The sequence below is a fragment of the Bacillus rossius genome, chromosome 1 (genome assembly GCF_032445375.1).
Source record: "Bacillus rossius redtenbacheri isolate Brsri chromosome 1, Brsri_v3, whole genome shotgun sequence".
In the NCBI taxonomy this organism is placed as follows: domain Eukaryota; kingdom Metazoa; phylum Arthropoda; class Insecta; order Phasmatodea; family Bacillidae; genus Bacillus; species Bacillus rossius.
Genome location: NC_086330.1, coordinates 146,980,075 through 146,993,887, shown reverse-complemented (window position 1 = coordinate 146,993,887; position 13,813 = coordinate 146,980,075). Strand labels below are relative to the sequence as shown.

Genomic DNA, 13,813 nt, shown 5'->3' with positions numbered 1-13,813 from the left:
CTAAGATTCACTTAACTCGGTTCAGATGCCCGAAAAATTAAATTTTGTGAATTATAGGTTTTTTTTTATTTCTGTTGTTAAAGTAAAAGCTTACATAGGTTAGGTCTGTTACATTAATCAAAAAACTCTCACAAAAAAACGTTCATTTCTGGGACTATATATTTTTGCACATATAGGTGAGCATTACTAAAATGAAAGGTCAGCTGGGATGGATTAACGACATTAAAAATATTCTTCACTAGTTAAAATGAATGGATTCTTGCAAAGTAGTATCGAATTTTTATTCGGAAATCGAAGTTGTTTTGATATTCGGATATGTTCGGGATTGATCGGGCGTTTGTGAATTCAAGACATTCCATCTTCTACATTATTTGCTCCCATGATTCCCATCATTTGAATATCTGTGCAAAGTGGTGATCCAATCGACGACAGGAGTGGTCCTGTTCCATGGAAGATGGCTGTTTATAAAGGTTTGAATTTATTTTGAATGTCTTCTTGTATTTGTATCTATTAATAATTTTTAATTTTTTGACACTTTTGTCGAGAGTGGATATTTTATTGAATACATAGTCAACCGTTTTTTGCTGCAGCTAACGAAAGATGTAATATTGTAATTTGGAACATGGGCGTGTTTCTCGTGCAGTTGTGGCTTTGCGGCAGCAACGTTTAGAACATTTAAAGGAATTAGTTTGTAACTGAATAAACATTGTGTCTTGATTTTCAAAGTTATTGTGTAATTAATTCTGTTTGTTAAAAATTAAGTTGCTCTTGACATTTTATGGTAGTGGTTATGTGAATCATTCATTTCCTTGACGTATTCGATGTTCTCAGTTCTATTAAAAAAGTATGACTCATTCACCTGCCTTTTTAGTATTTAAATGGCAAATGGTGAATGACTGGCTTTGGTAGTCCACTTTACTAAACGTATTTCTTTTTAGTTACATCGGACTAGTTTTGGCGGCGAGCCGCATATCGGTTTTTGTGTGTTGTGACCTAGTGTGACGGAATCTTAGGAATGGGTAGGTCAGATCGTGTGTAGCCTACTTACCGGGGATTGGCCCATATTTGCGTGGCTACTTATGCACATGTAAACTTACTTGAGTTACATTGTGTAAATACTTACCTGGCCATTTCTTCCAACAACTTAGACAATGATGGAATGTGATTTACCTGATGTAAAGTAATGCTCATGTCTGACTACTTGCAGTATAATTTTCTATTATTCGAATGGTAACAGTCAATTTATTTACCCTCTGCCGAATTAATTTGGGTGAAGTGAATAAAAATTATTATAGTTGCTCTGATTTTAAAATTGAAGTTAGTACGTAAAATATTAGAGATCATGAGTCGTCTTTTCATTTAGCGATACACTTAAATCACATTAACAGTAATGAATGGAAAGTTAAAACTATGTAAAAGTACAAGTCAGTAATTTTGAAGGTAGTACTGGTTTTTGGTTGCTGTTGTTGTTTCTTATTCATCCTCTGAACTCCTGTATTTAATTTTCTGATTATTCATATCTCATCCCCCCAAATCTGCAACTATTAACTGATCCTCAGAATGTGATCACAGTGAGCTTGAAAGGCACACCCACCTACTTGCAGCTTTTTATTCTTGTTTTGGCAATTTTAGAGAGATGGTATTCTTAAAAAATAATAATAATATAATCTGGAAAGAGTTTTTTGGTTGTCTCATTGCCCATATTTTATGATTCTGTAAAACAGCATTACAATATCTGAAATCTTTACCAATACTGTTTTTAACAGTTGGTTAGGTTAATTACATTTAAAATACTGTAAATTTGTGTGATATTTGAACGGTTAGTTAGATTAGTGGGATTATTATAGTTGGCGATACCATAACATTTTTAATGACATCACCAAGATGGCATCACATACCATTATCACCCCTACTTTCTTTTGGGTCAAGCATGGGAATATGGACATTTCGGGCGGGGAACAATATATACACTATTTTTCATGTATTTAAATTTTTCAGTATCATAAACTAGACTATGATCCCCCCCCCCACTCAAGTCTCTTTTGCGATACCGCAGTATCACAAAATATAATAGACCGGGTGGGACTGTATTCTACTTCACAATACTGAGAAAAAATTATTTCGAAACATCTGACTATCAGAAAATTAAATATTGTTATCGCAAAATAGAATAGACAGTGTGAGACTATTTTCTACTTCACGATACCAATTATAATTTTTTGACCTAGGATTTTCATCATGGTAATTATTGAACTCCCATTATCACAAAATAGACTAGACAGGGTGGGCCTATTTTCTATTTATTAATATCACAAATTTGTAATCATGTAAATTCTTATTTTATAAAAATGAATTACCACTTTTGAAAAACAATCTTGACCTTATAGAATTTTAGTCTCTTTTACGATATCCTCCACCAATAATTTTCTGAAATGATATATGCAAAAAATATTTTTACTAGCCAACTCACGCTCACCAAACCTTTCGCTTTGTGATTATCACTTGAACAATTGCACTACTAACCTACAGGAAAATGAGCCATTTTTACATTACCTAATATGTTTATGATTCACGTAACACATCAAACAAAATTCACATATAATTCACATCACAAACATTTAAGGACCATAAAAAAACCACTAACCTTTCTCAGCATTACAGCAATAATTGTATTTTCACTATTTCTCTTGTAGATTGTAAACTTACGCCAATTTGCCATTACTTCTTGTAATTTATTTGTTATCATGAAACGCAAACCATCACTTCTCTGGTCTATACTGCAATCACAACCACACATTCTCTCTCTACACTGTACCGTTATATTATTTCAATATAAATAAACACTACTTTCCACTTGTGACTACTAAACTCATTACCTACCCTACATATTCAATAAATTTCTTATTATCTACCTAATGCTTATTATTTACTTATTTATTAAATTTATAAAGATATTTAATTTACTTATTAATTCACTCGTATAACCGACCGCTACTATCGCTCTAAAGCTCACGCTAGCATTTTTTTTTTTTTTTTTCACTGTGCTATTTTCTCTTTCGCTGTTGCCAGTACTACGTACTATATTTTCCTTTGTTCCACAATTCAATTTATAATCATTGGCCAACTTCCATGATGTTATTAATTTTCCCTCCGTGATTCTCAACCATTAGGAATCCGGTATCAAATAATAGAATTGACCCAGATTAGTTACATTTAAATTATTTAACAGGGTTTTTCGGAACAAGTATTAGCATTAATGAACACAATTTTTGGGGGTAATTTTTGTGGATGCATTACTCTAAGAAATCACCCAAAAAAAACTATAGTAATGTCAAAATGCTGTGTGGGAAAATAACATTGTGTTAATTTTATATGCCGGAAAAAAAATATTTTTTTGTTAATTGACCGTTTTGAAAAACCATCTAATTTCAAGTAGTACACATATGGCTTCTTTTTTTTTTTTTTTTTTTCCATTGATAGTATTGTGATGGGTATGTTTGCCTTGCAGGTGTAAGTAGTAAATCGCTAGCAGAAGTGCTGAAAGGAACTAAGGAGGAACGTGTGAGCAAGTTGGAAAGCTTGGGTGGACCGGAGAAGTTATGCAGCACCCTTCGAACATCACCGGTCGAAGGTAACTGAGATACGTCTTGAGGGTGGTTGGTGTATCTTGTGGTCAGTCTGTCATTTTGTCAGGGACTGGAAGTAACGCGCTACTAGTAACGACGTTATTTGTAACAGTTACTTTTTATGGTAACGATCGTGGTAACGCAATATATTAAGTTTTCAGTAACTGTAACTGTAACTGAATTACATTTTTCCACCTTAAAGTAACGATAATTGTCGTTACTTCTTGCTTTACATTTTTTAAATATATTTCTTATTGAACGAACAACGATTTGTTGATTTTTTCAATCCCAGAACAAAAATCCCGACAATCATATTATTTGCGATGCTATTTCTTGTACTTGTAAAACTGCTGTTGGTTAGCCTGCGCTCGTATTTTGATTGTCATTTATTTAATATTTGCGACATGCTGGTTTTACTGCTGTTCTGTTTAATTAATTAACCTACCTGTGCACATGTGCGAAAGCAATGACAGAATCTAATGAAGCGAGAAGCCGAGATAGCAGTCCAGAACTTTCGTTGCCGTGGCCTTCATATTCTAAATATTTCGAAGTTCGGTCGAATGATCAAAATAACCTTATTGTGAAGTGCTTGTTGTGTGGTGCTGCGAACAAAAAGATGATCCGTACGAACGAGCATTTCATTATTTTGTAGTGTAAACTAATTACTCAATGTAATTTATGACATAATTTAAAATTTATGTTTAAATAAACATATATCTTTACTAAACACTATGTTTTATTAGCTTTTAATTATAACCATATTACGTACCTATCACATTTTTAGTTTTTCACAAAGTAACTGTTAAAGTAACTTACACTTTTCTCAGAACTGTAACTGTAACTGGTTGATTTTCAGTAGTGTAACTTGTAGTTGTAACAGGGTTACATATCCAATGGAGTATTTGTAACTGTAACTGAGTTACTTTTTAAAAGTAACTTTCCGGTCCCTGCATTTTGTTTTGTGTTAAGTCTTACCTGCCCATAGTTTGGCCTCCCCTCTTCAAAGAACTTTGAGGTTCTTCAGGTTTTTTATTTAAAAGTAGTTTGTCAGCAAAATTTTATGTTATAAGAAATATTTTTTACATATGTACTTGTTGCTTGTTTGAAAGAATTTTAGTGCTCTAGAATTTTATTTAAATTTTGTATAACTGCCATAGTAGGAAAAAATTTAAATATGTTAATTTTTTTTTTGTGAGAAAGTTCCTGCTAGGTGTTGTCAATCGAAAATAGCCTGTATAAGTTCAACGTAATTTTTACATAATACATTATAAATTGAAATTGGCAAGGATAGATGACTAGGGCCGGTATTCCAAGACCCAAAAATAAGGGTTTAGGTGTTGAATATGCTACACCTGTATCCTAACCGTATTCATAGCTCTTATTTTTAGGGAATGAATTTTGGTATCCTATCCATTGCCGATCTGTTGCCTAAATTCTGTGCTTGCGGAGAGCTCACTTTTTTGGTGATTTCATCCAGATGGCTGACCTGTGTCTGGCCTCCTTAACTTGTATATAGTCACTTTTGTGATCATAGAGGACATACTAAGTGTGTTGGAGTGCCAAATGAAACTTTATGATAGCAAAACTAACCTGGAATACATTTTGTACACTTTAATGGTCACAGCAAGAAATAAACGCAACTTAAATATTACTTGAGTAAATTAGACAGGTGGTTCTATTTTTGTGTAATGACGCTGTTCTCTAGTAATTTTGCCATAACAGTTGTAATGATGGTTGGGAAACGTCTGCTAGAATGAGTTGAAACCAGTTTCTAGCCTCGCGTAGGCCATCGTTTATTAAAACAATTGCCAATCGGTTTCCCTACTGGGATTTGGTTTGGACACATTCTGTAATGCTGCCTGCAAGTTAGATTACACTTGACGCAACATAACTCCGAGCCTGGGTGACGGTTAGAAAATCGTTGTGTGTATGTGAGTCCCGACACTGGAGAAGGCAGACGTGGCGCGGCAGTGAGAGATAATGCGTAACTTGATAACAGGGGCTACACGCTACTGCACAGAGTGAAAACTTAGTCCTTCGGTGAAATCCGACGAATATGTTGGTACTTACTAAACGTTTTCGTTTACAGTTTGGATCTGAGGTTTGTATGCATGTAGTGTATCACTTTTGTTCAGAGCCAGTGTTACATATGTAGTGCATTACTTCAGTAAAGTACAACTTTATACATAAAATGCCTCCAGTGTTGTCAAAAGTTAAGAGTAAAAAACTGCACTCGCAGGCGCGGGAAATCGTCTATAACGTTCTGCAGTTTATGGAAAATGAAGCGCGATTGCAGGAACCCTCCATTTCACTAGAGAAAGCACAGCTGAGAACAGCTAATGCGACGGATGTGTCTCGCACGACTGTACAAACAATATGAAAAATGGCTCACCGAACAATTAATACAAAATCTTCCACCAAACAGTGTTGTTGTGATAGATAATGCTCCCTATCACAATGTAAAAATAAATAAAACGCCTACCTCCAACTCGACAAAAGGAAATGCAGCAGTGGTTAAGTAAGGAGAATATTTCCTTTACTAGCGACATGCTCAAACCAAACTTGTATAACCTCATAAATAAATACAAACCTTCGCAAGTGCAGTACTCGGCAGACAGATTATTGGTAAATAGTGGCCACACATTACTTCGTCTGCCCCCTTATCATCCGGATTTGAATCCGATAGCATATGGGCTAAAGTTAAAGGAGAAGTCGCTTATGAAATGTTACTTGCAATTTGGCAAATGTAAAAAAACTTTGCGAGGAAATATTTAACCGAATGGGTCCAGAAGATTGGATACCGATTTGCAATCACGTCAAGACACTCGAGAACGAATACTGGGATAAGGATGTGCGTTTTGACATTGAAATTGATAAAGCGATTGTTCAGTTAAGTGATGCAAACAGTGACAGCAGTGACGTTTACACATCAGACTCTTCGGATGGAACAGTCAGTGCGGCGTTGAAGAACTGAGGTAGTGCTTGGAACGTCAGTGGTAAGTGGTCAATGTTTTCTGCTTTTCTCTACCTGCTGTGCAAGGTCGCCGTATCTGCTTATACCCCCTCCTCATCCACCCGACCCCCCACACGTGTTGCAGTCAACACTCCTCATGTGTGACGTAGCTCAAGCTCGGAGTTATATTGCGCCTAGTGTACAGTTGTATCCCAACAAGACTGTGTTTATTCCCTACCTTACCCAAACATCTTGGAATACCGCCCTAGAACTAAAATTAGTATAATTATTCCTAAATTAGTATTGTGTTGTTTAGTTTTTTAATAATAAATTTTCAAAATGTACTTGTTGTTTAAGGCTTTTCAATGTGCTGTGAATTATAGTATATCTATCCAGATGTGGTTTTTCTTGGTAGTCCTTCATTGAACATACAGGTACTGACTGCTGAATATTGTGTTGTAATAAACAAAACAAAAAAAACCTCCATGTAGCACGAGCTAGCTAATCAATAATTAGTTTGTTAAATTTTTTTAGTTGGTGAACTGCTGTTAGTTTTAACATGAAACATCTGCAAAAACTCGCTTTTAGATAATGAAATGAAAGCGAGCCATTGATGCATACATAATTATATTTTAACATAAGACAGATATTCAACAGTAAATAATTACTTTTACATTGATAATGTCAAGTAGTTTCTGATTTTGTTCAACATTGGCCTGTAATATGAGAAGTAAGAGATGAAAGAATAACATCCACTTCGATGTGCCTGGTGAATGAATATTTACTCGTGGTATTGCCAAGTGTCGGTGCTGTGGGCACGTAGTTTTTACATTCCGGCTTTGGAGGGTACCGAAATCCATTTGGAAGTGACAGTGTCTTGATCTGTTTGGCATCTATCGACTTGCAGCGTATACTACTCATCTGAAATTCCGCCATATTTTTGCCAGGCAATGTAGTTTTGAAGAAGAGGGATGTTACTAGCTTTTGCCTTCTTTAAATTGCTCTTGAACCAAATTTAATCAAAATTGTTTAAAAATAGACCAAACAGGTCAGTTTCAAATACCACTTTGAATCATTTTAGGCACACCAATGGTTATGCATCACTTCGACTGGACTGACGTTAATATCAGTTTTCATTGGCTATGCCTATCATATTGTGTACAGCGGCAGTAGATACTCTCGCCATTGTTCAAATTTGCTGCATCAACTTTGTGATGTTCTAGATCTAGAAGCTATCTTGCTTAGCTCAGACATTATGGTGCCTGTGTGTGACCCAGAGCCACCTCTTTTCTATGATATGCTTAATTATATTTTTGGCTGGATCTTTTTTGTACCAAGGCCAAAATATTGATTTTTTTAAAGTTTTTACAAAGAAACATTGTCTAAAGTACAAACATTATTATGTACTTAAATGTATCAGTCTCTACAAACTATATGCACAGACACCCAATTTGCTACGCTACTTTGTCTAGGTTGTGTGTGACACTGAACGGAAAGAACCAAGAGCACCAGTTGTAATTGGTTAACGTTGCATTCAGTCCCTCTCCTTCCACTCCTTTGCCCCACTCACTCACTACTCAAACTCAGAGGAACAGATCATGTAGGAGGTTCAGAAATTGCTAGGCATAAATTAAATGGGTGGCAGGGAATGTCAAAACAAGCAGCCACATAATACTTGTTGCATTTGATTAACGTCTTCTTCCCACTTGTTGCCCTGCACTCACGGAGCGTTTGTCATTTTGCTGCTATCGTGCCTTGTCTCAGCCCTTCAAAATTAAATTTGCACACTTTTTTCACGCATTTAACTTTGCAGGTTTGTCTTACCTATATATGTTCATTAACAAAAATAGCAATTTTTTGGCTTTCCCTGTCACCCATTAAATTAATGCTCCACAATTTCTGAATATTCTTTATATTCTAAGAAACTAGATTGTTCTTGAGTCTCCAAGGGTAATACATGGTGCCACATATCTTAATCCTTAAAAAGGTGGAATTGCCCTTGAAATTTATGTCCTTGGAAAATTGGAAATTTGCTAGGATTTGGCATAAGTACTCGAATTTGATAGTTTCGTGAAGTATTTTGATCCATAGAGTGAGTGAATAATGGACTCAATCTACAGTTTGGCCTAAGGTACGCCTAGCAATAATTGAGATGAAGACGTATGTATGATGTGCGTTTCTTTGTTGAAGTATCAAAACTTACATGTGTCCGCATATTGCTGTGTTAAACTATTTTAAGGTTAATTGTTTATTTTAAAACTTTTAGTGGTTGTTAATATTTTGTATCTATTGTGTTGATTTCAAATTTAGGTACAGATTTAGTAGATTATCTGTTTTTATAAATTTTAACAAAATTGCACATAATCGTTGACTTTCTGGCCGGTTATTTTTTCTTTCTTGTTGATTTGAAGATGCTGCAATTGGGCACAATCCTGGTGACTAGCATTCATCCTTCTTTCCTCTCAATTATGAATGGATCCACCCTCCTACCCATCACACTCCTCATCCAAGACATTTCTCTGTCATTCTCACTAGGTACCATAGTTTTTCTCTAAGTTTTTCTTTTCTCCTTAAAAACATTCCTAGAGTTCTCCCTCCTACTTCTAGGCTTCCCCCCTTGCCACTCATTGCCCCAGCCTTTCCCACCCTCTCACTCCTGCTCAGTACTAAGTGTAGTTTACCATATTCAGAAAAATTGTATCATAAATCTCAAACACCAAGTGTGGAGGGTTTTCTGAAGAACTATACATCAGCAATGTTGATATCATCATGCATAGCATATGCTTCTACTGAATTATGTTTATGCTTTCAATTATTTTCATAACATTATTTCATTTACTATACCTTTGAAACACAATTTTGGTCCTTAAAATGTCTTTAAATTTCTAAATCAAATATTTTGTGGTCACCCTGTAATATTTAGGAAGTTATATAGGTGAGAAAATGTATATGTTTTCGTTAAGTCCAAATTTCTTTCTTGGACCTGGGTGTATCTGTCAGATTTGAAATATGTTTACATTCAAAAAGGGACTCGTTATCTGGGATAGTTTATGTATAGCCTATATTTTCAGTCCAGAAATTTTGGATTAAATCTTTTGTTTCAGTGAATAAACTCAAACCATTGTATCAAACAAAATTACACTGATACATCACTCAATGTCATATCAGAGCATTTGAGCCCCAAATTATGTCTTGTTGTTACACTGCTTTTCACACCTAAAGCAAAGTAAATGTGTGGTTTTAAGGCCCGTAGCAGTGCTTGGAATAGCATAAAGTGATCAAACTCCAGAGGTTAGCTTGAGCTGACCTCTTATGTATTAATAATTATATTTATATATATAATTATCTAAAAACTTTTTCATGGTGTCTACTTACTGGAAAGTCAGGGAATGTAAGGGAAGTGGAAATTTGTCAGGGAACTTACTGTAAAACCTGGAAAAGTCATGGAAATTCCTCAGTGATAGTAATTTGAGGGGGATTTGTCATGCTCCAGAATGCTGTCACCCAGACTTTGAACACTTTTTTTCCATGTGGTGTTTTAGTACATAGTTGTGTACACTGTAACATGGTGAGTGCAAGATTCTATTTGAACTAATTCAGCTATAGGGATGGTGGAGCTGGATTGTCTTTATTTCTTTCAGGAAATTGCATAATAGGTAAATTATTTTTAAAAAATTTTGTCCATGGAAGTGTCAGATAAATTTTTCTACTGATTTGTGTGGACACACTGTATAAATAATTTATGGGAGACTCAATGTGAAGCAGTTGTTAAAGTATATACTTACAAATATACAAGTATACCCTTACAAAGCTTCAACCAGTAAGTTGGTGCAGATACTATACTGACATACACAGAAAGTCTCAAAGTTTTTGAGGACATGTATGCACTGTGGCCTGGCTCTAACACAGCTTGATTACAGTAAATTAGAGGCTAACAAGCTGCGCTGAAAGTTGACGACCTTGCACGCGCTCATGCTGTTCCGTCACTATGTGGAGAGAAGTTAGCCGGCTATCCACACGAGGCGTGTGGTCCAAACTTAAATTTCTACCTCATTTTCTTAGCCAGATACAAATGTCACTAAGTAAGCACTAAATATATTTCATCATTAAAAAATACAAATACTGCTCTGTGTTAATATCCAAACAAAATGCTAATGTTTTGAGTTTTTTTTTTTCCCCTTCAATTCTTAGTAAGTGCTATGCCAGATCGTTTTCATTCAAAATTTACAAGTATTCTTATTTGTTTGGAGGTTTTGCATCAGGGTTTTTGAGTTTTTAATAATGAGTTCTGTTCTCTTTAAAGATGCCTTGCTGTATAAAATTGTCGAAAAAGTAAATACTTTTATACTGTTAATTTATCGAATCTTTGCCAATTCGGAAACTAAAATAAATAAAACCAAGTAGACAAAGTATAAATGAATCTAACTGATTTTTGAGATTTAACAGTCTTAAAAATTTCCAGCCTTATTAACTATCTTCATGGTAGTAGCCTATGTGACTTTCTGTGTACCTCATTAAACAAAATTTTTCCAAAATGTAATTCCTTGATTGTTTTCAATTTGGTTGTTGTGGCCGACACTCAAACACATGATATGTTAAGTTATTAAATGTATTAATAACGAACTAAAAATATATATATGTACATAATCAGTTTAAAACTTTCTGAATTCAAGAACTTATAAAAATAAAACAGATGCTTTTTAAATTTTTATTTACTTTGTAATTATATAAAACTCTTGTTATTCTTGTATTCTTCCTTAATCTTTTATCTGTATTATACTATATAACTATTAAATATTTTTTCCCATGTGTTTGAATGACATATGTGATACAGATATGATTTTTGTTATTGCTTTTTGGGGGGGAAAATGTATATACAGAGAAAGGTTTTTAATCTGGCACGTTTGGGACCACTACTGGAACCCCGATTTTTCTAGATTATTGACTGTCAATAAATTGTTAACAGGAATACCAAAGGAAACTTAATATTTAGTATAATGGCATTTAAAACAAATTGTAATGAGTGGCTGAATATAAATTTAAAATATAGATAATTGTTGTGTCTTCTTTGAACAGTTATTAATGAAATATAGTTACAATGAAATGGTACCTACCTGATAACAGGAAAATCTGTACTGATATAAAAACTGACAGTAATGATAAACTCTGAGAAAACTAAAAATTCTGGCAGTGCATTAATGTGTCCTGTGGCAAAAGTTCCACTAATATAACCATTATCTTAATTTTTTTAAGTATATAAGGTATGGCACATGTTGCTCCTGATGAAACCCATGTTAACTGCAGAACACACTTTCTCGGATAGCAGAGGATTGAGGGCATACCGGTGTTACGTTTTATGCTGGCTGCGGGAATAGTGGGCGCCACCATGTGAGTGGCACGTGGACCCGACTGGAAACTCTTACTCAGGGCGTTACGTGGCCCGTGTGCGGCGAGATATTATCGCCCCTGACTCCGTTGTCAACACCTGTACCTATACTGAGCCCGCTCTCAGCGTCGGGCACGCTCCTACCTAACCGCAGTGGGCTCTTAGGGCGTCCCACACGCCGCTGACTGGAGTAAGGACCCACGTGGCCCCCAAACACAAAAACATGTGACTCGTTTAAGTTGATTTATTGATACTTTACACGTCCTTTTACACTCTTCCCTTCACACGGTTGAAACGCCCGAGGCACGACTTGGTATAGGTTGAGGAGGCGAACCACACACGTGGCCGCCCCAAGCTTTTACGTAGAGAGAAGATGTTAAAAACTCCTGGGAGTATAAAAACAAATTAAGAAACAGTCCCCACCGACCGAGAGAGGCCCCAAGGATAAGAAGAAAGCGGTTTAGATTAATTAAGTTTACAGAGCTACCTATCAGTGATGCAACGGTGATGTCCTCGGGGTGTCTGCAGAGACGTCTGCTCTCGGCCAACTGAAGGAGCCTGGGGCGAGACAAGGCTCGCGGCGGGAAACATGGCCTCCTTCGCGTCGAACACAATTACCGTTATCATTTGTAAGCCTGCGTGCCCCGGGGTTATTATAAAGAATAACATGAACCTCTTACAAAATTAATACACACATACCCACGACCAGACTTTCTGTAATAATTACTTGTGCATGGAAAACAGTTTAAATAAAGTTCTATACTAGTTCCGCCGTCACCCGCTAGGGAGCGTCATTGGCCATGCTTGCACTTACTTAACAAAAATCATTATAATTAAGAAACAAAGGACACTCACTTGGTTGACCTGTTGTACACTATTTAGGGGTTAAAAGGAAAAGGTTTACAATATTAATTTAATTACATTTAGGGGTGCGGCGCACTGAAGCTAAGCGCCCTCTTGCCGGGCGACCAACTCAAGCACGCACACACTCGTTAGCGGAAGGTTTGAATAGAGGGTGGTGGTGTTTGGGCGGTGGCATATCGGACTCACAGGGGCCGCAGGCCCGGATGACGTCAGGATGTTTGAGATTGATAACATGTCCCTACAATTGTTGCAATGATTAGAAATAAAATTATATTTAAAAAAAAACTCTTAAAAACACGCTTTTATTGTATGGACTAAATAGTAAAAAAGTATCTTTAATTTTAAATAATAATTGTTTTTAGCTTTATTTTATTTTTATAAATTTTAATTTTTTTTATGCTTATTAAAAATGTGATACAGAGTAGTTAATTCTTTTGCTGTAGAACTAATTACTTAAATTTAAAATTTTCTTCTTTTTTTATTTTTACTTTTTGTTTGTACAACAATAAAAGTGTTTTTTTTTGTATTTTTTTATTATTTTATTTTTAGTTCAAATTATATTATTATTATTTTCCAAATTTTTCTGGTTGGCCTTCTACACAGGGGGTGAGGAGTCAACCCCCGGGCAAATTTTGCACCATGCCCCGGCCTCATGGATATACTCAAAATGCGTGTTTATTGTCCATAACTCAAAATTAGTGGTTTTTTGCCCCTATGAAATTTATGTATTGTCATCCGGATTACTTATACTTGCAAAGTTTGAAATTGTTACGATCATAAGTAGGTTAAAATCAACTTCCAAGGTTAAATTTCATAGTTACAAGTGTAGTTAATAAAAGTGTGTAAAAAAACATTAATCACATCAGTTTTTTTTGTATTCATGTCTGTAGCTTCCTTTTTTTATTTTTATTTTTTTTATTAGTATTTCAGTAGGATGAAAACTTACACTGCCTCAGTTTCTACGAGGTGTATTTTTCCTTGCAG

At 35.3% G+C, this 13,813-nt stretch overlaps 1 protein-coding gene across 1 annotated transcript in view; it reads left to right on the top strand.

Moving 5' to 3' along the window:
• The first annotated feature begins 401 nt into the window (after positions 1-401).
• Positions 402-13,813, top strand: part of LOC134546260 (plasma membrane calcium-transporting ATPase 4-like) — a 155,388-nt gene continuing 141,976 nt past the window's right edge. The window contains exons 1-2 of the mRNA XM_063388962.1: positions 402-470; positions 3,509-3,631. Coding sequence (XP_063245032.1) covers positions 455-470; positions 3,509-3,631 — 139 coding nt within the window. The 5' untranslated portion in view covers positions 402-454. The remainder of the gene's footprint in view (positions 471-3,508; positions 3,632-13,813) is intronic.